The sequence below is a fragment of the Petromyzon marinus genome (genome assembly GCF_048934315.1).
Source record: "Petromyzon marinus isolate PM22_M1 ecotype Great Lakes invasive population chromosome 73 unlocalized genomic scaffold, UKy_Petmar_22M1.pri1.0 chr73_unloc.3, whole genome shotgun sequence".
NCBI lineage: Eukaryota > Metazoa > Chordata > Hyperoartia > Petromyzontiformes > Petromyzontidae > Petromyzon > Petromyzon marinus.
Window position 1 is genome coordinate 215,305 of NW_027422609.1, and position 25,983 is coordinate 241,287.

Consider the following 25,983-nt stretch of genomic DNA (forward strand, 5'->3'; position numbering starts at 1 on the left):
AGTGACCAGGTGAGAGTGGGTAAGTGACTGAGTGAGTTATTGAGTGACTGGGTGAGTGAGTGAGTGAGTTATTGAGTGACTAGGTGACTGGGTGAGTGAGTGACTGGGTGGGTGAGTGACTGAGGGACTGAGTGAGTGAGTAACTGGGTGAGTAACTGAGGCACTGGGTGAGTGACTGAGGGACTGGGTGAGTGACTGAGTAACTGGGTGAGTGACTGACTGGGTGAGTGACTGAGTGAGTTATTGAGTGACTAAGTGACTTGGTGAGTGAGTGACTGGGTGGGTGGGTGAGTGACTGGGCGGGTGGGTGAATGACTGGGCGGATGTGTGAGTGAGTGAGTGACTGGGTGGGTGAGTGAGGCACTGGGTGAGTGACTGACTGGGTTATTGAGTGAGTGAGTGACTGAGTGACTGACTGAGTGACTGAGTGGGTTATCGAGTGACTGTGCAGCAGCTGGATACGAGTAACAGGGAGATTGCCACACACGGTTTCGCATTGGGCACTGGGCATCCTCTAGATCCGCTCAGACGTAAACTCTCTCTTGTATGCCATCTTGATGAAGTGATGTTCACCCGAAAATAAAAATAAACCTTTCTTGCGGAGTAAGAGTGGGTGTCTTTGGTCTGACTCTGTGAGCTTTAGTCTGGCTCTGTGAGCCTCGGTGATTAACACTGAACCCTGTGGGAGCCTTAGTCTGGCTCTGTGAGTCTCAGTGATTAACACTGAACCCTGTGGGAGCCTTAGTCTGGCTCTGTGAGCCTCAGTGATTAACACTGAACCCTGTGGGAGCCTTAGTCTGGCTCTGTGAGCCTCAGTGATTAACACTGAACCCTATGGGAGCCTTAGTCTGGCTCTGTGAGCCTCAGTGATTAACACTGAACCCTGTGGGAGTCTTAGTCTGGCTCTGTGAGTCTCAGTGATTAACACTGAACCCTATGGGAGCCTTAGTCTGGCTCTGTGAGCCTCAGTGATTAACAATGAACCCTGTGGGAGCCTTAGTCTGGCTCTGTGAGCCTCAGTGATTAACACTGAACCCTGTGGGAGCCTTAGTCTGGCTCTGTGAGTCTCAGTGATTAACACTGAACCCTATGGGAGTGAGCCTTAGTCTGGCTCTGTGAGCCTCAGTGATTAACACTGAACCATGTGGGAGCCTTAGTCTGGCTCTGTGAGTCTCAGTGATTAACACTGAACCCTGGGGGAGGGAGCCTTAGTCTGGCTCTGTGAGCCTCAGTGATTAATACTGAACCCTGCGGGAGCCTTAGTCTGGCTCTGTGAGTCTCAGTCTGGCTCTGTGAGCCTTAGTCTGGCTCTGTGAGTCTCAGTGATTAACACTGAACCCTGTGGGAGCCTTAGTCTGGCTCTGTGAGTCTCAGTGATTAACACTCAACCCTGTGGGAGCCTTAGTCTGGCTCTGCGAGCCTCAGTGATTAACACTGAACCCTGTGGGAGCCTTAGTCTGGCTCTGTGAGCCTCAGTGATTAACACTGAACCCTGCGGGAGCCTCAGTCTGGCTCTGTGAGTCTCAGTGATTAACACTGAACCCTGTGGGAGTGAGCCTTAGTCTGGCTCTGTGAGCCTCAATGATTAACAGTGAACCCTGTGGGAGCCTTAGTCTGGCTCTGTGAGTCTCAGTGATTAACAGTGAACCCTTTGGGAGTGAGCCTTAGTCTGGCTCTGTGCGCCTCAGTGATTAACACTGAACCCTGTGGGAGCCTTAGTCTGGCTCTGTGAGCCTCAGTGATCAACACTGAACCCTGTGGGAGCCTTTGTCTGGCTCTGTGAGCCTCAGTAATTAACACTGAACCCTGTGGGAGCCTTAGTCTGGCTCTGTGAGCCTCACTAATTAACACTGAATCCTGTGGGAGTGAGCCTTAGTCTGGCTCTGTGAGCCTTAGTGATTAACACTGAACCCTGTGGGAGCCTTAGTCTGGCTCTGTGAGCCTCAGTGATTAACACTGAACCCTGTGGGAGTGAGCCTTAGTCTGGCTCTGTGAGCCTCAGTGATTAACACTGAACCTTGTGGGAGCCTCAGTCTGGCTCTGTGGGTCTCAGTGATTAACACTGAACCCTGTGGGAGCCTTAGTCTGGCTCTGTGAGTCTCAGTGATTAACACTGATCCCTGTGGGAGCCTTAGTCTGGCTCTGTGAGTCTCGGTGATTAACACTGAACCCTGTGGGAGTCTCAGTCTGGCTCTGTGAGTCTCAGTGATTAACACTGATCCCTGTGGGAGTCTCAGTCTGGCTCTGTGAGTCTCAGTGATTAACACTGAACCCTGTGGGAGTGAGCCTTAGTCTGGCTCTGTGAGTCTCAGTGAGTAATACAACACTATGGGAGTCTGAGTCTGGCTCTGTGAGTCTCAGTGATTAACACTAAACCCTATGGGAGCCTTAGTCTGGCTCTGTAAGCCTCAGTGATTGACACTGAACCCTGTGGGAGCCTTAGTCTGGCTCTGTAAGCCTCAGTGATTTACACTGAACCCTGTGGGAGCCTTAGTCTGGCTCTGTGAGCCTCAGTGATTAACACTGAACCCTGTAGGAGCCTTAGTTTGGCTCTGTGAGCCTCAGTGATTGACACTGAACCCTGTGGGAGCCTTAGTCTGGCTCTTTGAGTCTCTGTGATTAACACTGAACCCTGTGGGAGCCTCAGTCTGGCTCTGTGAGTCTCAGTGATTAACACTGAACCCTGTGGGAGCCTTAGTCTAGCTCTGTGAGTCTTAGTGATTAACACTGAACCCTGTGGGAGCCTTAGTCTGGCTCTGTGAGTCTCAGTGATTAACACTGAACCCTGTGGGAGTGAGCCTTAGTCTGGCTCTGTGAGTCTCAGTGATTAACACTGAACCCTGTGGGAGTCTCAGTCTGGCTCTTTGAGCCTCAGTGATTAACACTGAACCCTATGGGAGCCTTTGTCTGGCTCTGTGAGCCTCAGTGATTAATACTGAACCCTGCGGGAGCCTTAGTCTGGCTCTGTGAGTCTCAGTGATTAATACTGAACCCTGAGGGAGCCTCAGTCTGGCTCTGTGAGTCTCAGTGATTAATACTGAACCCTGCGGGAGCCTTAGTCTGGCTCTGTGAGCCTCGGTGATTGACACTAAACCCTGTGGGAGCCTTAGTCTGGCTCTGTGAGTCTCAGTGATTAACACTGAACCATGAGGGACCCTGAGTCTGGCTCTGTGAGTCTCAGTGATTAATACTGAACCCTGTGGGAGCCTTAGTCTGGCTCTGTGAGTCTCAGTGATTAACACTGAACCCTGAGGGAGCCTCAGTCTGGCTCTGTGAGTCTCAGTGATTAATACTGAACCCTGTGGGGGCCTTAGTCTGGCTCTGTGAGCCTCAGTGATTAAATTGAACCCTGTGGGAGCCTTAGTCTGGCTCTGTGAGCCTCAGTGATTAACACTGAATCCTAACTGAGGGAGCCTTAGTCTGGCTCTGTGAGTCTCAGTGATTAACACTAAACCCTGTGGGAGCCCTAGTCTGGCTCTGTGAGCCTCAATGATTAACACTGAACCCTGAGGGAGTGAGTCTTAGTCTCGCTCTGTCTCAGAGATTAGCACTTAACCCTGTGGGAGGCTTAGTCTGGCTCTGTGAGCCTCAGTGATTAACACTGAACCCTGTGGGAGCCTTAGTCTGGCTCTGTGAGCCTCAGTGATTAACACTGAACCCTGTAGGAGCCTTAGTCTGGCTCTGTGAGTCTCGGTGATTAACACTGAACCCTGTGGGAGTCTCAGTCTGGCTCTGTGAGTCTCAGTGATTAACACTGATCCCTGTGGGAGTCTCAGTCTGGCTCTGTGAGTCTCAGTGATTAACACTGAACCCTCTGGGAGTCTCAGTCTGGCTCTGTCAGCCTCAGTAATTAACACTTAACCCTGTGGGAGTGAGCCTTAGTCTGGCTCTGTGAGTCTCAGTGAGTAATACAACACTATGGCAGTCTGAGTCTGGCTCTGTGAGTCTCAGTGATTAACACTAAACCCTGTGGGAGGCTGAGTCTGGCTCTGTGAGCCTCAGTGATTGACACTGAACCCTGTAGGAGCCTTAGTCTGGCTCTGTGAGTCTCAGTGATTAACACTGAACCCTGTGGGAGCCTTAGTCTGGCTCTGTGAGTCTCAGTGATTAACACTGAACCCTGTGGGACTGAGCCTTAGTCTGGCTCTGTGAGCCTAAGTGATTAACACTGAACCCTGTGGGAGCCTTAGTCTGGCTCTGTGAGCCTCAGTGATTGACACTGAACCCTGTAGGAGCCTTAGTCTGGCTCTGTGAGTCTCAGTGATTAACACTGAACCCTGAGGGAGTCTTAGTCTGGCTCTGTGAGCCTCAGTGATTAACACTGAACCCTGTGGGAGTCTTAGTCTGGCTCTGTGAGCCTCAGTGATTAACACTGAACCCTGTGGGAGGGAGCCTTAGTCTGGCTCTGGGAGCCTCAGTGATTAACACTGAACCCTGTGGGAGCCTTAGTCTGGCTCTGTGAGTCTCAGTGATTAACACTGAACCCTGTGGAAGGGAGCCTTAGTCTGGCTCTGTGAGTCTCAGTGATTAACACTGAACTCTGTGGGAGCCTTAATCTGGCTCTGTGAGTCTCAGTGATTAACACTGAACCCTGTGGGAGGGAGCCTTAGTCTGGCTCTGTGAGCCTCAGTGATTAATACTGAACCCTGCGGGAGCCTTAGTCTGGCTCTGTGAATCTCAGTCTGGCTCTGTGAGCCTTAGTCTGGCTCTGTGAGCCTCAGTGATTGACACTGAACCCTGTAGGAGCCTCAGTCTGGCTCTGTGAGCCTCAGTGATTAACACTGAACCCTGTGGGAGCCTTAGTCTGGCTCTGTGAGCCTCAGTGATTAACACTGAACCCTGTGGGAGTGAGCCTTAGTCTGGCTCTGTGAGCCTCAGTGATTAACACTGAACCCTAAGGGAGTGAGCCTTAGTCTGGCTCTGTGAGCCTCAGTGATTCACACTGAACCCTAAGGGAGTGAGCCTCAGTCTGGCTCTGTGAGTCTCAGTGATTAACACTGATCCCTGTGGGAGCCTTAGTCTGTCTCTGTGAGCCTCAGTGATTAACACTGAACCCTGTGGGAGCCTTAGTCTGGCTCTATGAGTCTCAGTGATTAACACTGAACCCTGTGGGAGCCTTAGTCTGGCTCTGTGAGTCTCAGTGATTAACACTGAACCCTGTGGGAGTGAGCCTTAGTCTGGCTCTGTGAGTCTCAGTGATTAACACTGAACCCTGCGGGAGCCTTAGTCTGGCTCTGTGAGTCTCAGTGATTAACACTGAACCCTGTGGGAGCCTTAGTCTGGCTCTGTGAGTCTCAGTGATTAACACTGAACCCTGTTGGAGCCTTAGTCTGGCTCTGTGAGCCTCAGTGATTCATACTGAACCCTGCGGGAGCCTTAGTCTGGCTTTGTGAGCCTCAGTGATTAACACTGAACCCTGTGGGAGCCTTAGTCTGGCTCTGTGAGTCTCAGTGATTAACACTGAACCCTGTGGGAGTGAGCCTTAGTCTGGCTCTGTGAGTCTCAGTGATTAACACTGAACCCTGCGGGAGCCTTAGTCTGGCTCTGTGAGTCTCAGTGATTAACACTGAACCCTGTGGGAGTGAGCCTTAGTCTGGCTCTGTGAGCCTCAGTGATTAACACTGAACCCTGTGGGAGCCTTTGTCTGGCTCTGTGAGCCTCAGTGATTAACACTGAACCCTGTGGGAGTGAGCCTTAGTCTGGCTCTGTGAGTCTCAGTGATTAACACTGAACCCTGCGGGAGCCTTAGTCTGGCTCTGTGAGTCTCAGTGATTAACACTGAACCCTGCGGGAGCCTTAGTCTGGCTCTGTGAGCCTCAGTGATTAACACTGAACCCTGTGGGAGCCTTAGTCTGGCTCTGTGAGTCTCAGTGATTAACACTGAACCCTGTTGGAGCCTTAGTCTGGCTCTGTGAGCCTCAGTGATTCATACTGAACCCTGCGGGAGCCTTAGTCTGGCTTTGTGAGCCTCAGTGATTAACACTGAACCCTGTGGGAGCCTTAGTCTGGCTCTGTGAGTCTCAGTGATTAACACTGAACCCTGTGGGAGCCTTAGTCTGGCTCTGTGAGTCTCAGTGATTAACACTGAACCCTATGGGAGTGAGCCTCAGTCTGGCTCTGTGAGTCTCAGTGATTAACACTGATCCCTGTGGGAGCCTTAGTCTGTCTCTGTGAGCCTCAGTGATTAACACTGAACCCTGTGGGAGCCTTAGTCTGGCTCTATGAGTCTCAGTGATTAACACTGAACCCTGTGGGAGCCTTAGTCTGGCTCTGTGAGTCTCAGTGATTAACACTGAACCCTGTGGGAGTGAGCCTTAGTCTGGCTCTGTGAGTCTCAGTGATTAACACTGAACCCTGCGGGAGTGAGCCTTAGTCTGGCTCTGTGAGTCTCAGTGATTAACACTGAACCCTGCGGGAGCCTTAGTCTGGCTCTGTGAGCCTCAGTGATTAACACTGAACCCTGTTGGAGCCTTAGTCTGGCTCTGTGAGTCTCAGTGATTAACACTGAACCCTGTGGGAGCCTTAGTCTGGCTCTGTGAGCCTCACTAATTAACACTGAACCCTGTGGGAGCCTTAGTCTGGCTCTGTGAGTCTCAGTGATTAACACTGAACCCTGTGGGAGCCTCAGTCTGGCTCTGTGAGCCTCAGTGATTAACACTGAACCCTATGGGAGCCTTAGTCTGGCTCTGTGAGCCTCAGTAATTAACAATGAACCCTATGGGAGTGAGCCTTAGTCTGGCTCTGTGAGCCTCAGTGATTAACACAGAACCCTGTGGGAGCCTTAGTCTGGCTCTGTGAGCCTCAGTAATTAACACTGAACCCTAAGGGAGTGAGCCTTAGTCTGGCTCTGTGAGCCTCAGTAATTAACACTGAACCCTATGGGAGTGAGCCTTAGTCTGGCTCTGTGAACCTCAGTGATTAACACTGAACCCTGTGGGAGCCTTAGTCTGGCTCTGTGAGCCTCGGTGATTAACACTGAACCCTGTGGGAGTGAGCCTGAGTCTGGCTCTGTGAGCCTCAGTGATTAACACTGAACCCTGTGGGAGCCTTAGTCTGGCTCTGTGAGTCTCAGTGATTAACACTGAACCCTGTGGGAGCCTTAGTCTGGCTCTGTGAGTCTCAGTGATTAACACTGAACCCTGTGGGAGCCTTAGTCTGGCTCTGTGAGTCTCAGTGATTAACACTGAACCCTGTGGGAGCCTTAGTCTGGCTCTGTGAGTCTCAGTGATTAACACTGAACCCTGTGGGAGCCTTAGTCTGGCTCTGTGAGCCTCGGTGATTAACACTGAACCCTGTGGGAGCCTTAGTCTGGCTCTGTGAGTCTTAGTCTGGCTCTGTGAGTCTCGGTTTCTATTCCCAGGCGCGCAGGATTCTAAATTCTTGAGACTATTTCTGGCGTGGGGGTTGTTTCTGTCTATGTGTGTGTGTCTGTGTGTGTGTCTGTGTGTGTGTGTCTGTGTGTGTGTGTCTGTGTGTGTGTCTGTGTGTGAGTCTGTGTGTGTGACTGTGTGTGTCTGTGTATGAGTCTGTGTGTGTCTGTGTTTGTGTGTGTGTGTCTGTGTGTGTGACTGCGTGTGTGTGACTGTGTGTGTGTGTTTCTGTTTGTGTGTGTGTGTGTCTGTGTGTGTCTGTGTGTGTGTCTATGTGTGTGTGACTGTGTGTGTCTGTGTGTGTGTGTCTGTGTCTTTGTCTGTATGTATGTCTGTGTTTGTGTGTGTGTGACTGTGTGTGTGTGGGTGTGTCTGTGTGTATGTGTATGAGTCTGTGTGTGACTCTGTGTGTGTGTCTGTGTGTTTGTCTGTGTGTGAGTCTGTGTGTGTGACTGTGTGTGTCTGTGTATGAGTCTGTGTGTGTCTGTGTTTGTGTGTGTCTGTGTGTGTGACTGCGTGTGTGTGACTGTGTGTGTGTGTGAGTCTGTGTGTGACTGTGTGTGTCTGTGTGTGACTCGGTGTGTGTTTGTGTGTGACTCTGTGTGTGTGTGTCTGTGTGTGTGTATGTATGTGTGTCTGTGTGTGTGTCTGTATGTGTGTCTGTGTGTGAGTGTGTGTGTGTCTGTGTGTGACTCTGTGTGTGTGTCTGTGTGTGTGTATGTATGTGTGTCTGTGTGTGTGTCTGTATGTGTGTCTGTGTGTGAGTCTGTGTGTGTGTGTGTGCCTGTGTGTGTGTGTCTGTGTGCCGGGAAAGGTCCTGGCAAGGATTATTCAACATTGCCTTGCCAGGCACGCTGAGGGGAGGCTTGCGGAGCCCCAATGCGGTTTCAGGATAGGGCGGTTCTGCACAGATGCCATATTTTCTGTCCGTCTGCTACAGCAGAGGTGTAGGGAATTCCAACAAGACCTACATCTCTGCTTTATTGACCTGGTCAAGGCCTATGATACCATCAGTAGGCCTGGGCTCTGGGTCGTTCTTCGTGCTTTTGGAGTCCCTGACCCTCTGCTCACGATCATTAAGGACCTTCATGATGGTGAGCGGGCCCGGGTAAAACTACGTGGCCGGGAGTCAAAGCCATTCCCTGTACACCTTGGAGTGCGACAGGGATGTCCTCTGGCTCCCACATTATTTAAGATCTATTTTGACCACGTAGTTCGTGAAGCCTTCAATAGCTGTACCGGGGGAATCTCCATATGGTACAGATATAATGGGAGGCTGATCGATGCCCGGGTGCGGTCAAGGGATGGCTCCCTATTGCTCAACCACGTTATGTATGCCGATGATTTGGTAATAGCTGTTCATTCAGAGGAGTTGGAGACGCTGCTGCTGAGACTGGAGCGTGCCACTAAGAGGTGGGGCCTTACCAACAGCCCCACCAAAACTAAGCACCTGCCTGGTATTTTGTACCATCGGACACTCCACCCCCACAACATTTAGGCTAGCCTGCCTACGATCCATCCTGGGTTTAACCAGGCTGGATTGTGTGAGCAGCTCACAAATCCTTGAAAGATCTGGGCAAGGTCCCATCGGTGAGCTCCTCCGGCGGGCAAGGCTGCGATGGCTGGGTCATGTAGCCCGCATGCCCAGCCACCGCATGCCGAAACAGCTTTTGTTTGGCCGGATCGAGGGGGCTAAACGGGCGCGGCACGGGCTAGAGAAGAGATGGAGTGACGTGGTACAGGAGGACGTGGAGCTGAGTGGACTTGCCGATGACTGGTACCAGCGGTGTCAAGATCGGCCTCTGTGGAGGAGGCTCGTGACGGACGCTACTGGGCAGTTGGAGGCAGTCGCCCTCCAACAACAACGGAGGGCAGAGGAGCGACGCTCACAACAACGAGCGGAGCGCCGGGTGGCTAAAGCATAGCAAGTTGGCACAGTAGGGGGCACAGGTGGTGCATCAGCCAGTCATCTCAGTCAGTCGACCCGTGGCACCTGCTGGGTCTGCCCCGTGACCTCCTGCCAGCGGGCGTTCGACACTTCACGTGGCCTCAACGTGCACATAGCCTGGCACAAGCGTCGTGGTTACATCACCGCCACTTAGTGGCGAATGGCGGTTGTTGTTGTTGTTGTGTGTGTGTCTGTGTGTGTGTAACACAGCACTTGCCCCTACAGCCCGGCGAGAGGCTACACGGGGGAGCTTTGTCTCTGTGACAGACATACAAAGACATACAAAGCTCCCCCAGGTAGCCTCTAGCAGGCTGTAGGGGCAAGTGCTGTTACACAAAGACAAAGCTCCCCCAGGTAGCCTCTAGCAGAGCTGTAGGGGTAAGTGCTGTTACACACAGACAAAGCTCCCCCAGGTAGCCTCTAGCAGGGCTGTAGGGGCAAGTGCTGTTATCTATGAAGGCTACCGGCACTGTGACACAGAGGGGGGTGGGTGTCCAGCACCACGCCTGGCCGCCTTTGTCTCTCCCCCAGTGGTGGCGATGTTCACTCACTACCACCACCACAACTACACCACTACTACACTACTACTACTACACCACCACTACACCACCACCACAACTACACCACTACACCACTACTACACCATCATCAGAACTACACCACCACTACACTACCACCACCACTACACCACCACTACACCACCACTACACCACAACGACCACTACAACACCACTACACCACCACTACTACACCACCACTACACCACTACTACACCACACTACACCACTACACCACCACCACCACTACACCACCACTACACCACCACCACCACACCACTACACCACCACCACTACACCACTACACCACCACCACTACACCACCACCACTACACCACCACCACCACTACACCACCACCACTACACCACCACTGCTACACCACTACACCACCATTACACCACCACTACACCACCATCACTACACCACCACTACACCACCACCACTACACCACCACCACTACACCACCATCACTACACCACCACTATACCACCACAACACCACCACTACACCACTACACCACCACCACTACACCACCACCACTACACCACCACCACTACACCACCACCACTACACCACCACTACACCACCACCACTACACCACCACTACACCACCACCACCACTACACCACCACTACACCACCACCACTACACCACCACCACTACACCACCATTACACCACCACTACACCACCACCACTACACCACCACTACACTACCACCACTACTACACCACCACTACACCACCACTACACCACCACCACTACACTACACCACCACTACACCACCACTACACTACCACCACTACACCACCACCACTACACCACCACTACACCACCACCACTACACCACCACCACTACACCACCACTACAACACTACACCACCACTACAACACTACACCACCACCACCACTACCACCACCACTACCACCACCACTACACCACCACCACCACCACCACTACACCACCACCACTACAACACTACACCACCACCACTACACCACCACCACTACACCACCACCACTACACCACTACACCACCACTACACCACCACCACCACTACACCACCACTACACCACCACCACTACACCACTACACTACACCACCACTACACCACCACTACACTACCACTACATCACCACTACCACTACACCACCACTACACTACCACCACTACTACACCACCACTACACCACCACCACTACACCACCACTACACCACCACCACTACACCACCACTACACCACCACCACTACAACACAACACCACCACTACAACACTACACCACCATTACACCACCACTACACCACCACTACACCACTACACCACCACTACACCACCACCACCACTACACCACCACTACACCACCATCACTACACCACCACCACTACACCACCACTACACCACCACTACACCACCACCACTACACCACCACCACTACATCACCACCACCACTGCACCACCACTACACCACTACACCACCACCACTACACCACCACTACACCACCACCACTACACCACCACCACTACACCACCACTACAACACTACACCACCACTACAACACTACACCACCACTACACCACCACTACCACCACCACTACCACCATCACTACACCACCACCACTACACCACCACCGCTACACCAGGTACGTAATTTGAGGCTGAGTCAATCTAGGGGAGAGACGGCTCAAGACCACTCCCGGCCGCCTTTGTCTCCCTTAACCCCCCATTTCATGCACACGCACTGTACCATTTACGTCTGAGTCGACCTAGAGTGAGGACGGCTACAACAGCGGCCCCACGTTCTGCCAGTTTATTATTGGAGTCCGGTGGGGGTGAGTGGGGGGTGGGTGGGGGGTGAGTGGGTGGGGGGGGTGAGTGGGGGGGTGAGTGGGGGGTGAGTGGGTGGGGGGGTGAGTGGGGGTGGGTGGGGGGTGAGTGGGGGGTGGGTGGGGGGGTGGGTGAGTGGGGGGTGGGTGGGGGGGTGGGTGGGGGGATGAGTGGGGGGTGAGTGGGGGGTGAGTGGGTGGGTGAGTGGGTGAGTGAGTGGGTGGGTGAGTGAGTGAGTGGGTGAGTGAGTGAGTGAGTGGGTGAGTGGGTGAGTGAGTGGGTGGGTGGGTGAGTGAGTGGGTGGGTGGGTGAGTGAGTGAGTGGGTGAGTGGGTGAGTGAGTGAGTGGGTGAGTGGGTGGGTGGGTGGGTGAGTGAGTGGGTGGGTGGGTGAGTGAGTGGGTGGGTGGGTGAGTGAGTGAGTGGGTGAGTGGGTGAGTGAGTGAGTGGGTGAGTGGGTGAGTGGGTGAGTGAGTGAGTGGGTGAGTGGGTGAGTGAGTGGGTGAGTGGGTGAGTTAGTGGGTGAGTGGGTGAGTTAGTGGGTGGGGGGGTGAGTGGGGGGTGAGTGGGGGGTGAGTGGGTGGGTGAGTGAGTCAGTGAGTGGGTGAGTGAGTGGGTGAGTGGGGGGTGAGTGGGGGGGGGGGTGAGTGGGGGGGTGAGTGGGTGAGTGAGTGAGTGGGTGAGTGGGGGGTGAGTAGGGGGTGAGTGGGTGGGTGAGTGGGTGAGTAGGTGGGTGGGTGAGTGGGGGGTGAGTGGGGGGTGAGTGGGTGAGTGAGTGGGTGAGTGAGTGGGTGGGTGAGTGGGTGGGTGAGTGGGTGGGTGAGTGGGGGGGTGAGTGGGGAGTGAGTGGGGGGGGGTGAGTGGGTGAGTGAGTGGGTGAGTGGGGGGGGTGAGTGGGGGGTTGGGGGTGACCCCCCACTCCCGACTTTAACTCGCAGCTGTTCACTGGGTCTATGACGTCACCAGGTGCTATCATTGTCACAATAAGGGTAACCCGCGCCCGTCCGCCAACGCACGTTTGAGTTACCTTAATTGTGAACCAACACTCACTCACTCCCCACCACTCCCCACCACCACTCCCCACCACCACTCCCCACCATCATCACCACTCCCCACCACCACTCCCCACCACTCCCTCCCCACCACCACTCCCCACCACCACTCCCCACCACCACCACTCCCCACAACCACTCCCCACCACTACTCCCCACCACCACTCCCCACCACTCCCCACCACCACCACTCCACACCCCCGAGTTTGAAGCTAAATTTAGCATCCTGTGTCACAAACTCCCAGCTCCAACCTTCAGTCGCCACCACCACAACCACCACCACCACCACCACAACCACCACTAACATACAACCACCACAACCACCACCACAACCACCATAACCACCACCACAACCACCACCACAACCACCACCACCACCACAACCACCACCACAACCACCACCGCCACCACCACCACCACAACCACCACCATAACCACCACCACTACCACAACCACCACCACCACAACCACCACTACCACAACAACCACCACGACAACCACCACAACCACCACCACAACCACCACTAACATACAACTACCACAACCACCACAACCACCACAAACACCACAACCACCACTAACATACAACTACCACCACAACCACCACAAACACCACCACCACAACCACCACCACCGCCACCACAACCACCACAACCACCACTAACATACAACCACCACAACCACCACAAACACCACCACCACAACCACCACAACCACCACCACAATCACCACGACCACGGCTCCTAGCGCCGTTAGTTCTAACAACAACCACCACCACGACAACCACCACCACCACCACGACAACCACCACCACTACAACCACCACCACAAACACCACCACCACAACCACCACCGCCACCACAACCACCACAACCACCACTAACATACAACTACCACAACCACCACAACCACCACAACCACCACAAACACCACCACCACAACCACCACCGCCACCACAACCACCACAACCACCACTAACATACAACTACCACAACCACCACAACCACCACAACCACCACAAACACCACCACCACAACCACCACCGCCACCACAACCACCACAACCACCACTAACATACAACTACCACAACCACCACAAACACCACAACCACCACCACAACCACCACAACCACCACCACCACCACAATCATCACAACCACCACTAACATACAACTTCCACAACCACCACAAACACCACAACCACCACAACCACCACCACCACCACGACAACCACCACCACCACCACAATCATCACAACCACCACTAACATACAACTTCCACAAACACCACAAACACCACCACCACCACGACAACCACCACCACTACAACCACCACCACAACCACGACATCGTTCGTCACGTGCGAGAGATGCGTCAGATGGTGAATTGTGGTGAAGTTGACGTCTGTGAGGAGGCCGCTGTGAATGTTGCATTGTAACGGTGAGTAGCTGATTCTATTACATTTGTGTGAGTTAGTGAGTGAGTAAGTGAGTGGGTGGGTGTGTGAGTGGGTGGGTGAGTGGGTGGGTGAGTGGGTGGGTGGGTGAGTGGGTGAGTGAGTGTGTGAGTTAGTGAGTGAGTGAGTGTGTGAGTGAGTGGGTGAGTGGGTGAGTGAGGGGGTGGGTGAGTGAGTGTGTGAGTTAGTGAGTGAGTGGGTGAGTGAGTGAGTGTGTGGGTGAGTGGGTGAGTGTGTGAGTGAGGGGGTGGGTGAGTGGGTGAGTGAGTGTGTGAGTGGGTGAGTGAGTGAGTGGGTGTGTGAGTGAGTGAGGGGGTGGGTGAGTGAGTGTGTGAGTTAGTGAGTGAGTGGGTGAGTGAGTGAGTGTGTGAGTGAGTGAGTGGGTGAGTGTGAGTGAGTGGGTGGGTGAGTGTGTGGGTGGGTGAGTGTGTGGGTGTGTAGCTGATTTTATTACATTTGTGTGAGTTAGTGAGTGAGTGTGTGAGTGAGTGTGTGAGTGTGAGTGGGTGGGTGAGTGGGTGGGTGAGTGTGTGGGTGAGTGAGTGGGTGGGTGAGTGAGTGGGTGAGTGAGTGTGTGAGTGAGTGGGTGAGTGAGTGAGTGGGTGAGGGAGTGAGTGGGTGGGTGAGTGTGAGTGAGTGGGTGAGTGAGTGTGTGGCTGAGTGAGTGAGTGTGTGAGTGAGTGAGTGTGTGAGTGAGTGGGTGAGTGAGTGAGTGGTTGAGGGAGTGAGTGGGTGGGTGAGTGAGTGGGTGAGTGGGTGAGTGAGTGGGTGGGTGAGTGTGTGGGTGAGTGGGTGAGTGGGTGGGTGAGTGGCTGCGTGGGTGGGTGAGTGAGTGGGTGGGTGAGTGAGTGAGTGGGTGAGTGAGTGGGTGGGTGAGTGTGTGAGTGAGTGTGTGTGAGTGAGTGGGTGAGTGAGTGAGTGTGAGTGAGTGGGTGAGTGGGTTAGTGAGTGAGTGGGTGAGTGAGTGAGTGGGTGAGTGAGTGGGTGTGTGTGTGGCTGAGTGGGTGAGTGGGTGGGTGAGTGGTGAGTGAGTGAGTGGGTGGTTGAGTGAGTGTGTGTGAGTGAGTGTGTGAGCGAGTGGGTGAGTGTGTGAGTGAGTGAGTGGGTGAGTGAGTGGGTGAGTGTGTGAGTGAGTATGTGAGTGAGTGAGTGTGTGAGTGAGTGTGTGAGTGTGTGGCTAAGTGAGTGGGTGTGTGGGTGTGTGAGTGTGTAAGTGAGTGAGTGTGTGAGTGAGTGGCTGAGTGAGTGAGTGTGTGAGTGAGTGGGTGAGTGAGTGAGTGGGTGAGGGAGTGAGTGGGTGGGTGAGTGTGAGTGAGTGGGTGAGTGAGTGTGTGGCTGAGTGAGTGAGTGTGTGAGTGAGTGAGTGTGTGAGTGAGTGGGTGAGTGAGTGAGTGGTTGAGGGAGTGAGTGGGTGGGTGAGTGAGTGGGTGAGTGAGTGGGTGGGTGAGTGTGTGGGTGAGTGGGTGAGTGGGTGGGTGAGTGGCTGCGTGGGTGGGTGAGTGAGTGGGTGGGTGAGTGAGTGAGTGGGTGAGTGAGTGGGTGGGTGAGTGGGTGAGTGAGTGTGTGTGAGTGAGTGGGTGAGTGAGTGAGTGTGAGTGAGTGGGTGAGTGGGTTAGTGAGTGAGTGGGTGAGAGAGTGAGTGGGTGAGTGAGTGGGTGTGTGTGTGGCTGAGTGGGTGAGTGGGTGGGTGAGTGGTGAGTGAGTGAGTGGGTGGTTGAGTGAGTGTGTGTGAGTGAGTGTGTGAGCGAGTGGGTGAGTGTGTGAGTGAGTGAGTGGGTGAGTGGGTGGGTGAGTGAGTGGGTGAGTGTGTGAGTGAGTATGTGAGTGAGTGAGTGTGTGAGTGAGTGTGTGAGTGTGTGGCTAAGTGAGTGGGTGTGTGGGTGTGTGAGTGAGTGTGTAAGTGAGTGAGTGTGTGAGTGAGTGGCTGAGTGAGTGAGTGTGTGAGTGAGTGGGTGAGTGAGTGAGTGGGTGAGGGAGTGAGTGGGTGGGTGAGTGTGAGTGAGTGGGTGAGTGAGTGTGTGGCTGAGTGAGTGAGTGTGTGAGTGAGTGTGTGAGTGAGTGGGTGAGTGAGTGAGTGGTTGAGGGAGTGAGTGGGTGAGTGAGTGTGTGAGTGAGTGGGTGAGTAGGTGAGTGAGTGAGTGGGTGAGGGAGTGAGTGGGTGAGTGGGTGGGTGAGTGAGTGTGTTAGTGAGTGGGTGAGTGAGTGTGTGTGTGAGTGAGTGGGTGAGTGAGTGTGTGAGTGAGTGGGTGTGTGAGTGAGTGGGTGTCTGAGTGAGTGAGTGTGTGAGTGAATGAGTGAGTGGGTGAGTGTGTGAGTGAGTGAGTGTGTGAGTGAGTGGGTGAGTGAGTGAGTGGGTGAGTGAGTGAGTGGGTGAGTGAGTGGGTGAGTGAGTGGGTGAGTGAGTGAGTGTGTGAGTGAGTGGGTGTGTGAGTGAGTGGGTGTGTGAGTGAGTGGGTGAGTGAGTGAGTGTGTGAGTGAGTGGGTGTGTGAGTGAGTGGGTGAGTGAGTGTGTGAGTGAGTGAGTGGGTGAGTGAGTGAGTGGGTGAGTGAGTGAATGGGTGAGTGGGTGAGTGAGTGAGTGGGTGAGTGAGTGTGTGAGTGTGTGAGTGAGTGAGTGTGTGAGTGGGTGAGTGTGAGTGAGTGTGTGAGTGAGTGTGTGAGTGAGTGGGTGAGTGAGTGAGTGAATGGGTGAGTGAGTGGGTGAGTGAGTGAGTGGGTGAGTGAGTGAGTGGGTGAGTGAGTGAGTGAGTGGGTGAGTGAGTGGGTGAGTGAGTGAATGAGTGGGTGAGTGGGTGAGTGAGCGAGTGAGTGGGTGGGTGAGTGAATGAGTGGGTGGGTGAGTGAGTCAGTGGGTGAGTGAGTGAGTGGGTGAGTGAGTGGGTGAGTGAGTGAGTGGGTGAGTGAGTGGGTGGGTGAGTGAGTGGGTGAGTGAGTGGGTAGGTGGGTGAGTGAGTGAGTGGGTGAGGGAGTGAGTGGGTGAGAGGGTGAATGAGTGGGTGAGTGAGTGAGTGGGTGAGTGAGTGGGTGAGTGAGTCAGTGATTGAGTGAGTGGGTGAGTGAGTGAATGTGTGAGTGAATGAGTGAGTGGGTGAGTGGGTGAGTGAGTGGGTGGGTGAGTGGGTGAGTGAGTGTGTGTGAGTGAGTGGGTGAGTGAGTGGGTGGGTGAGTGGGTGAGTGAGTGTGTGTGAGTGAGTGGGTGAGTGAGTGAGTGTGTGTGAGTGAGTGGGTGAGTGGGTTAGTGAGTGAGTGGGTGAGTGAGTGAGTGGGTGAGTGAGTGGGTGTGTGTGTGGCTGAGTGGGTGAGTGGGTGGGTGAGTGGTGAGTGAGTGAGTGGGTGGTTGAGTGAGTGTGTGTGAGTGAGTGTGTGAGCGAGTGGGTGAGTGTGTGAGTGAGTGAGTGGGTGAGTGGGTGGGTGAGTGAGTGAGTGGGTGAGTGTGTGAGTGAGTATGTGAGTGAGTGTGTGAGTGAGTGTGTGAGTGTGTGGCTAAGTGAGTGGGTGTGTGGGTGTGTGAGTGTGTAAGTGAGTGAGTGTGTGAGTGAGTGGCTGAGTGAGTGAGTGTGTGAGTGAGTGGGTGAGTGAGTGAGTGGGTGAGGGAGTGAGTGGGTGGGTGAGTGTGAGTGTGTGGCTGAGTGAGTGAGTGTGTGAGTGAGTGTGTGAGTGAGTGGGTGAGTGAGTGAGTGGTTGAGGGAGTGAGTGGGTGAGTGAGTGTGTGAGTGAGTGGGTGAGTGGGTGAGTGAGTGAGTGGGTGAGGGAGTGAGTGGGTGAGTGGGTGGGTGAGTGAGTGTGTTAGTGAGTGGGTGAGTGAGTGTGTGTGTGAGTGAGTGGGTGAGTGAGTGTGTGAGTGACTGAGTGGGTGTGTGAGTGAGTGGGTGTCTGAGTGAGTGAGTGTGTGAGTGAATGAGTGAGTGGGTGAGTGTGTGAGTGAGTGAGTGTGTGAGTGAGTGGGTGAGTGAGTGAGTGGGTGAGTGAGTGAGTGGGTGAGTGAGTGGGTGAGTGAGTGGGTGTGTGAGTGAGTGGGTGAGTGAGTGAGTGTGTGAGTGAGTGGGTGTGTGAGTGAGTGGGTGAGTGAGTGTGTGAGTGTGTGTGTGAGTGAGTGGGTGTGTGAGTGAGTGTGTGTGTGAGTGAGTGGGTGAGTGAGTGAATGGGTGAGTGGGTGAGTGAGTGAGTGGGTGAGTGAGTGTGTGAGTGTGTGAGTGAGTGAGTGTGTGAGTGGGTGAGTGTGAGTGAGTGTGTGAGTGAGTGTGTGAGTGAGTGGGTGAGTGAGTGAGTGAATGGGTGAGTGAGTGAGTGAATGGGTGAGTGAGTGGGTGAGTGAGTGAGTGGGTGAGTGAGTGAGTGGGTGAGTGAGTGAGTGAGTGGGTGAGTGAGTGGGTGAGTGAGTGAATGAGTGGGTGAGTGGGTGAGTGAGCGAGTGAGTGGGTGGGTGAGTGAATGAGTGGGTGGGTGAGTGAGTCAGTGGGTGAGTGAGTGAGTGGGTGAGTGAGTGAGTGGGTGAGTGAGTGGGTGGGTGGGTGAGTGGGTGAGTGAGTGAGTGGGTGAGTGAGTGGGTGGGTGGGTGAGTGGGTGAGTGAGTGGGTAGGTGGGTGAGTGAGTGAGTGGGTGAGGGAGTGAGTGGGTGAGTGAGAGGGTGAATGAGTGGGTGAGTGAGTGAGTGGGTGGGTGAGTGAGTGGGTGAGTGAGTCAGTGATTGAGTGAGTGGGTGAGTGAGTGAGTCAGTGGGTGAGTGAGTGAATGTGTGAGTGAATGAGTGAGTGGGTGAGTGGGTGAGTGAGTGAGTCAGTGGGTGAGTGAGTGAATGTGTGAGTGAATGAGTGAGTGGGTGAGTGAGTGAGTGTGTGAGTGAGTGTGTGAGTGAGTGAGTGTGTGAGTGAGTGGGTAGGTGGGTGAGTGAGTGGGTGAGGGAGTGAGTGGGTGAGTGAGAGGGTGAGTGAGTGGGTGAGTGAGTGGGTGGGTGGGTGAGTGAGTGGGTGAGTGAGTCAGTGAGTGAGTGTCTCCCTCAGTGACCCCGTGTCTCCCCCGTGTCTCCCCGTGTCTCCCCCGTGTCTCCCCCGTGTCTCCCTCAGTGACCCCGTGTCTCCCCCGTGTCTCCCCGTGTCTCCCCCGTGTCTCCCCGTGTCTCCCCCGTGTCTCCCCCGTGTCTCCCCGTGTCTCCCCCGTGTCTCCCCGTGTCTCCCTCGTGTCTCCTCCGTGTCTCCCTCAGTGACCCCGTGTCTCCCCGTGTCTCCCCGTGTCTCCCTCAGTGACCCCGTGTCTCCCCGTGTCTCCCCGTGTCTCCCCCCTGTCTCCCCCGTGTCTCCCTCAGTGACCCGTGTCTCCCCGTGTCTCCTTCAGTGACCCGTGTCTCCCCGTGTCTCCCCCGTGTCTCCCTCAGTGACCCCGTGTCTCCCCCGTGTCTCCCCCGTGTCTCCCCGTGTCTCCCCGTGTCTCCCTGTGTCTCCCTCAGTGACCCCGTGTCTCCCTCAGTGACCCCGTGTCTCCCCCGTGTCTCCCCGTGTCTCCCCGTGTCTCCCTGTGTCTCCCTCAGTGACCCCGTGTCTCCCTCAGTGACCCCGTGTCTCCCCGTGTCTCCCCCGTGTCTCCCCCCTGTCTCCCCCGTGTCTCCCCCGTGTCTCCCCGTGTCTCCCTCAGTGACCCCGTGTCTCCCCCGTGTCTCCCCCGTGTCTCCCCGTGTCTCCCTCAGTGACCCCGTGTCTCCCCCGTGTCTCCCCGTGTCTCCCCGTGTCTCCCCGTGTCTCCCCCGTGTCTCCCCGTGTCTCCCTCAGTGACCCCGTGTCTCCCCCGTGTCTCCCCCCTGTCTCCTCCGTGTCTCCCCCGTGTCTCCCCCGTGTCTCCCCGTGTCTCCCCGTGTCTCCCTCAGTGACCCCGTGTCTCCCCCGTGTCTCCCCCGTGTCTCCCCCGTGTCTCCCCGTGTCTCCCTCAGTGACCCCGTGTCTCCCTGTGTCTCCCCGTGTCTCCCCCGTGTCTCCCCGTGTCTCCCTCAGTGACCCCGTGTCTCCCTCAGTGACCCCGTGTCTCCCTGTGTCTCCCCGTGTCTCCCCGTGTCTCCCCCGTGTCTCCCTGTGTCTCCCTCAGTGACCGCGTGTCTCCCTGTGTCTCCCTCAGTGACCCCGTGTCTCCCTGTGTCTCCCTCAGTGACCCCGTGTCTCCCCGTGTCTCCCCCGTGTCTCCCTGTGTCTCCCTGTGTCTCCCTCAGTGACCCCGTGTCTCCCTCAGTGACCCTGTGTCTCCCCGTGTCTCCCTGTGTCTCCCTCAGTGACCCCGTGTCTCCCTGTGTCTCCCCGTGTCTCCCCGTGTCTCCCTGTGTCTCCCTCAGTGACCCCGTGTCTCCCCGTTTCTCCCCGTGTCTCCCCGTGTGACCCCGTGTCTCCCTCAGTGACCCCGTGTCTCCCCGTGTCTCCCCCGTGTCTCCCCGTGTCTCCCTCAGTGACCCCGTGTCTCCCTCAGTGACCCCGTGTCTCCCTGTGTCTCCCCGTGTCTCCCCGTGTCTCCCCCGTGTCTCCCTGTGTCTCCCTCAGTGACCGCGTGTCTCCCTGTGTCTCCCTCAGTGACCCCGTGTCTCCCTGTGTCTCCCCGTGTCTCCCCGTGTCTCCCCCGTGTCTCCCTGTGTCTCCCTCAGTGACCGCGTGTCTCCCTGTGTCTCCCTCAGTGACCCCGTGTCTCCCTCAGTGACCCCGTGTCTCCCTGTGTCTCCCCGTGTCTCCCCGTGTCTCCCCCGTGTCTCCCTGTGTCTCCCTCAGTGACCGCGTGTCTCCCTGTGTCTCCCTCAGTGACCCCGTGTCTCCCCGTGTCTCCCCCGTGTCTCCCTGTGTCTCCCTCAGTGACCCCGTGTCTCCCCGTGTCTCCCCCGTGTCTCCCCGTGTCTCCCTCAGTGACCCCGTGTCTCCCTCAGTGACCCCGTGTCTCCCTGTGTCTCCCCGTGTCTCCCCGTGTCTCCCCCGTGTCTCCCTGTGTCTCCCTCAGTGACCGCGTGTCTCCCTGTGTCTCCCTCAGTGACCCCGTGTCTCCCTCAGTGACCCCGTGTCTCCCCGTGTCTCCCCGTGTCTCCCTCAGTGACCCTGTGTCTCCCTCAGTGACCCCGTCTGTCCCTCAGTGACCCCGTGTCTCCCCCGTGTCTCCCCGTGTCTCCCCGTGTCTCCCTCAGTGACCCCGTGTCTCCCCCGTGTCTCCCCCGTGTCTCCCTCAGTGACCCCGTGTCTCCCTCAGTGACCCCGTGTCTCCCTCAGTGACCCCGTGTCTCCCTCAGTGACCCCGTGTCTCCCCGTGTCTCCCCGTGTCTCCCTCAGTGACCCCGTGTCTCCCCGTGTCTCCCCGTGTCTCCCCGTGTCTCCCTCAGTGACCCCGTGTCTCCCCCGTGTCTCCCCCGTGTCTCCCTCAGTGACCCCGTGTCTCCCTCAGTGACCCCGTGTCTCCCTCAGTGACCCCGTGTCTCCCTCAGTGACCCCGTGTCTCCCCGTGTCTCCCCGTGTCTCCCTCAGTGACCCCGTGTCTCCCCGTGTCTCCCCGTGTCTCCCCGTGTCTCCCTCAGTGACCCCGTGTCTCCCCCGTGTCTCCCCCGTGTCTCCCTCAGTGACCCCGTGTCTCCCCCCTGTCTCCCCCGTGTCTCCCTCAGTGACCCCGTGTCTCCCTCAGTGACCCCGTGTCTCCCCCGTGTCTCCCCGTGTCTCCCTCAGTGACCCCGTGTCTCCCCCGTGTCTCCCCGTGTCTCCCCGTGTCTCCCTCAGTGACCCCGTGTCTCCCCGTGTCTCCCTGTGTCTCCCTCAGTGACCCCGTGTCTCCCCCGTGTCTCCCCGTGTCTCCCCCGTGTCTCCCCGTGTCTCCCCCGTGTCTCCCCGTGTCTCCCTCAGTGACCCCGTGTCTCCCCCGTGTCTCCGCCGTGTCTCCCCGTGTCTCCCTCAGTGACCCCGTGTCTCCCCGTGTCTCCCTCAGTGACCCCGTGTCTCCCCGTGTCTCCCCGTGTCTCCCCGTGTCTCCCTCAGTGACCCCGTGTCTCCCTGTGTCTCCCTCAGTGACCCCGTGTCTCCCGGTGTCTCCCTCAGATTCGGAGCTGAGCGACATGAGTCTCTCCCGAGGAGGAGGAGGAGGAGGAGGAGGAGGGGGAGACGTCTCGACCCGGGGCCCCATTGGTGAGACGCACAGACACAGCTCCTGACGGAGGAGTGTCAGCCTCTCCGCTAGACACAGACACACCGTAACCAGTCCACCAGACTCCATGTACGCCGTCGGGGATCCAGACGGTACCGGTCCAGCTCCCGACGGAGGAGTGGCAGCCTCTCCGCTAGACACAGACACAGACACACCGCAACCAGCCCACAGGACTCCCTGTACGCCGTAAAGGTCCAGACGGTACCGGTCCAGCTCCTGACGGAGGAGTGGCAGCCTCTCCGCTAGACACAGACACAGACACACCGCAACCAGTCCACCAGACTCCCTGTACGCCGTAGGGGATCCAGACGGTACCGGTCCAGCTCCTGACGGAGGAGTGGCAGCCTCTCCGCTAGACACAGACACACCGTAACCAGTCCACCAGACTCCCTGTACGCCGTAAAGTTCCAGGCGGTACCGGTCCAGCTCCTGACGGAGGAGTGGCAGCCTCTCCGCTAGACACAGACACACCGTAACAAGTCTACCAGACTCCCTGTACGCCGCCGGGGATCCAGACGGTACCGGTCCAGCTCCCGACGGAGGAGTGGCAGCCTCTCCGCTAGACACAGACACACCGTAACCAGTCCACCAGACTCCCTGTACGCCGTAAAGTTCCAGGCGGTACCGGTCCAGCTCCTGACGGAGGAGTGGCAGCCTCTCCGCTAGACACAGACACACCGTAACAAGTCTACCAGACTCCCTGTACGCCGCCGGGGATCCAGACGGTACCGGTCCAGCTCCCGACGGAGGAGTGGCAGCCTCTCCGCTAGACACAGACACACCGTAACCAGTCCACCAGACTCCCTGTACGCCGTAAAGGTCCAGGCGGTACCGGTCCAGCTCCTGACGGAGGAGTGGCAGCCTCTCCGCTAGACACAGACACAGAGACACCGCAACCAGCCCACAGGACTCTCTGTACGCCGCCGGGGATCCAGACGGTACCGGTCCTGCTCCTGACAGAGGAGTGGCAGCCTCTCCGCTAGACACAGACACAGACACACCGCAACCAGCCGGGGTCCAGACGGTACCGGTCCAGCTCCTGACGGAGGAGTGGCAGCCTCTCCGCTAGACACAGACACAGACACACCGTAACCAGTCCACCAGACTCCCTGTACGCCGTAAAGGTCCAGGCGGTACCGGTCCAGCTCCCGACAGAGGAGTGGCAGCCTCTCCGCTAGACACAGACACAGAGACACCGCAACCAGCCGGGGTCCAGACGGTACCGGGCCAGCTCCTGACGGAGGAGTGGCAGCCTCTCCGCTAGACACAGACACAGAGACACCGCAACCAATCCACAGGACTCCCTGTACGCCGCCCGGCATCCAGACGGTACCGGTCCAGCTCCTGACGGAGGAGTGGCAGCCTCTCCGCTAGACACAGACACAAACACACCGTAACCAGTCCACCAGACTCCCTGTACGCCGTAAAGTTCCAGGCGGTACTGGTCCAGCTCCTGACGGAGGAGTGGCAGCCTCTCCGCTAGACACAGAGACACCGCAACCAGTCCACCAGACTCCCTGTACGCCGTAAAGGTCCAGGCGGTACCGGTCCAGCTCCCGACGGAGGAGTGTCAGCCTCTCCGCTAGACACAGACACACCGTAACCAGTCTACCAGACTCTCTGTACGCCGCCGGGGATCCAGACGGTACCGGTCCAGCTCCTGACGGAGGAGTGGCAGCCTCTCCGCTAGACACAGACACAGACACACCGTAACCAGTCCACCAGACTCTCTGTACGCCGCCGGGGATCCAGACGGTACCGGTCCAGCTCCCGACGGAGGAGTGGCAGCCTCTCCGCTAGACACAGACACACCGTAACCAGTCCACCAGACTCCCTGTACGCCGTAAAGGTCCAGGCGGTACCGGTCCAGCTCCTGACGGAGGAGTGGCAGCCTCTCCGCTAGACACAGACACAGACACACCGTAACCAGCCGGGGTCCAGACGGTACCGGTCCAGCTCCTGACGGAGGAGTGGCAGCCTCTCCGCTAGACACAGACACACCGTAACCAGTCCACCAGACTCCCTGTACGCCGTAAAGTTCCAGGCGGTACCGGTCCAGCTCCTGACGGAGGAGTGGCAGCCTCTCCGCTAGACACAGACACAGACACACCGCAACCAGCCGGGATCCAGACGGTACCGGTCCAGCTCCTGACGGAGGAGTGGCAGCCTCTCCGCTAGACACAGACACAGAGACACCGTAACCAGCCCACAGGACTCCCTGTACGCCATAAAGGTCCAGGCGGTACCGGTCCAGCTCCTGACAGAGGAGTGGCAGCCTCTCCGCTAGACACAGACACACCGCAACCAGCCCACAGGACTCCCTGTACGCCGTAGGGGATCCAGACGGTACCGGTCCAGCTCCTGACGGAGGAGTGGCAGCCTCTCCGCTAGACACAGACACAGAGACACCGCAACCAGCCCACAGGACTCCCTGTACGCCTTAAAGGTCCAGACGGTACCGGTCCAGCTCCCGACGGAGGAGTGGCAGCCTCTCCGCTAGACACAGACACAGAGACACCGCAACCAGTCCACCAGACTCCCTGTACGCCGTAGGGGATCCAGACGGTACCGGTCCAGCTCCTGACGGAGGAGTGTCAGCCTCTCCGCTAGACACAGACACAGAGACACCGCAACCAATCCACAGGACTCCCTGTACGCCGCCCGGCATCCAGACGGTACCGGGCCAGCTCCCGACGGAGGAGTGGCAGCCTCTCCGCTAGACACAGACACACCGTAACCAGTCCACCGGACTCCCTGTATGCCGAAGAGGTCCAGATAGTACCGGGCCAGCTCCTGACGGAGTTGTGGCAGCCTCTGCCCTACGAGAGTCTATGGGGCTTTGTGGACGTCTCTATGGGTGTCTATGGGTCTCTATGGGTGTCTAAGGGTCTCTATGGGTGTCTATGGGTCTCCTTGGGTTTTCTATGGGTCTCTGTAAGTCTATGGGTATCTATGGGTCTCTATGGGTCTCTGTGAGTCTATGGGTCTCTATGGGTCTCTATGGGAGTCTGTGGGTCTCTGTATGGGTCTGCATGGGTGTCTATGGGTCTCTATAGGTATCTATGGGTCTCTATAAGTCTATGGGTCTCTATGGGTCTCTATGGGTCTCTGTGAGTCTATGGGTCTCTATGGGTCTCTATGGGAGTCTGTGGGTCTCTGTATGGGTCTCCATGGGTGTCTATGGGTTTCTGTAAGTTTATGGGTGTCTATGGGTCTCTATGGGTCTCTATGGGCGTCTGTGGGTCTCTGTATGGGTCTCTGTGAGTCTATGGTCTCTATGGGAGTCTGTGGGTCACTGTATGGGTCTCTATGGGTCTCTGTGAGTCTATGGGTCTCTATGGGTCTCTGTGAGTCTATGGGTCTCTATGGGTGTCTATGGGTCTCTATGGGTCTCTGTGAGTCTATGGGTCTCTATGGGTGTCTATGGGACTCTATGGGTGTCTATGGGTCTCTATGGGTTTCTGTGAGTCTATGGGTCTCTATGGGTCTCTGTGAGTCTATGGGTCTCTATGGGTCTCTATGGGAGTCTATGGGTCTCTGTAAGTCTATGGGTCTCTATGGGTGTGTTTGGGTGTCTATAAGTCTCTATGGGTCTCTATGGGAGTCTGTGGGTCTCTGTACGGGTCTCCATGGGTG

General features: G+C 56.4%; 1 protein-coding gene across 2 annotated transcripts in view; it reads left to right on the forward strand.

Moving 5' to 3' along the window:
- Window positions 1-25,983, forward strand: part of LOC142908136 (rho GTPase-activating protein 20-like) — a 73,950-nt gene that overhangs the window by 10,311 nt on the left and 37,656 nt on the right. The window contains exons 1-2 of one of the 2 annotated variants that reach the window (XM_076058400.1): window positions 12,986-14,189; window positions 22,242-22,328. In XM_076058400.1, the coding sequence (XP_075914515.1) occupies window positions 14,174-14,189; window positions 22,242-22,328 (103 nt within the window). In that variant the 5' untranslated portion in view covers window positions 12,986-14,173. Of the gene's footprint in view, window positions 1-12,985; window positions 14,190-22,241; window positions 22,329-25,983 lie in introns of those variants that run through there. The other variant, XM_076058401.1, reaches the window with a different exon arrangement.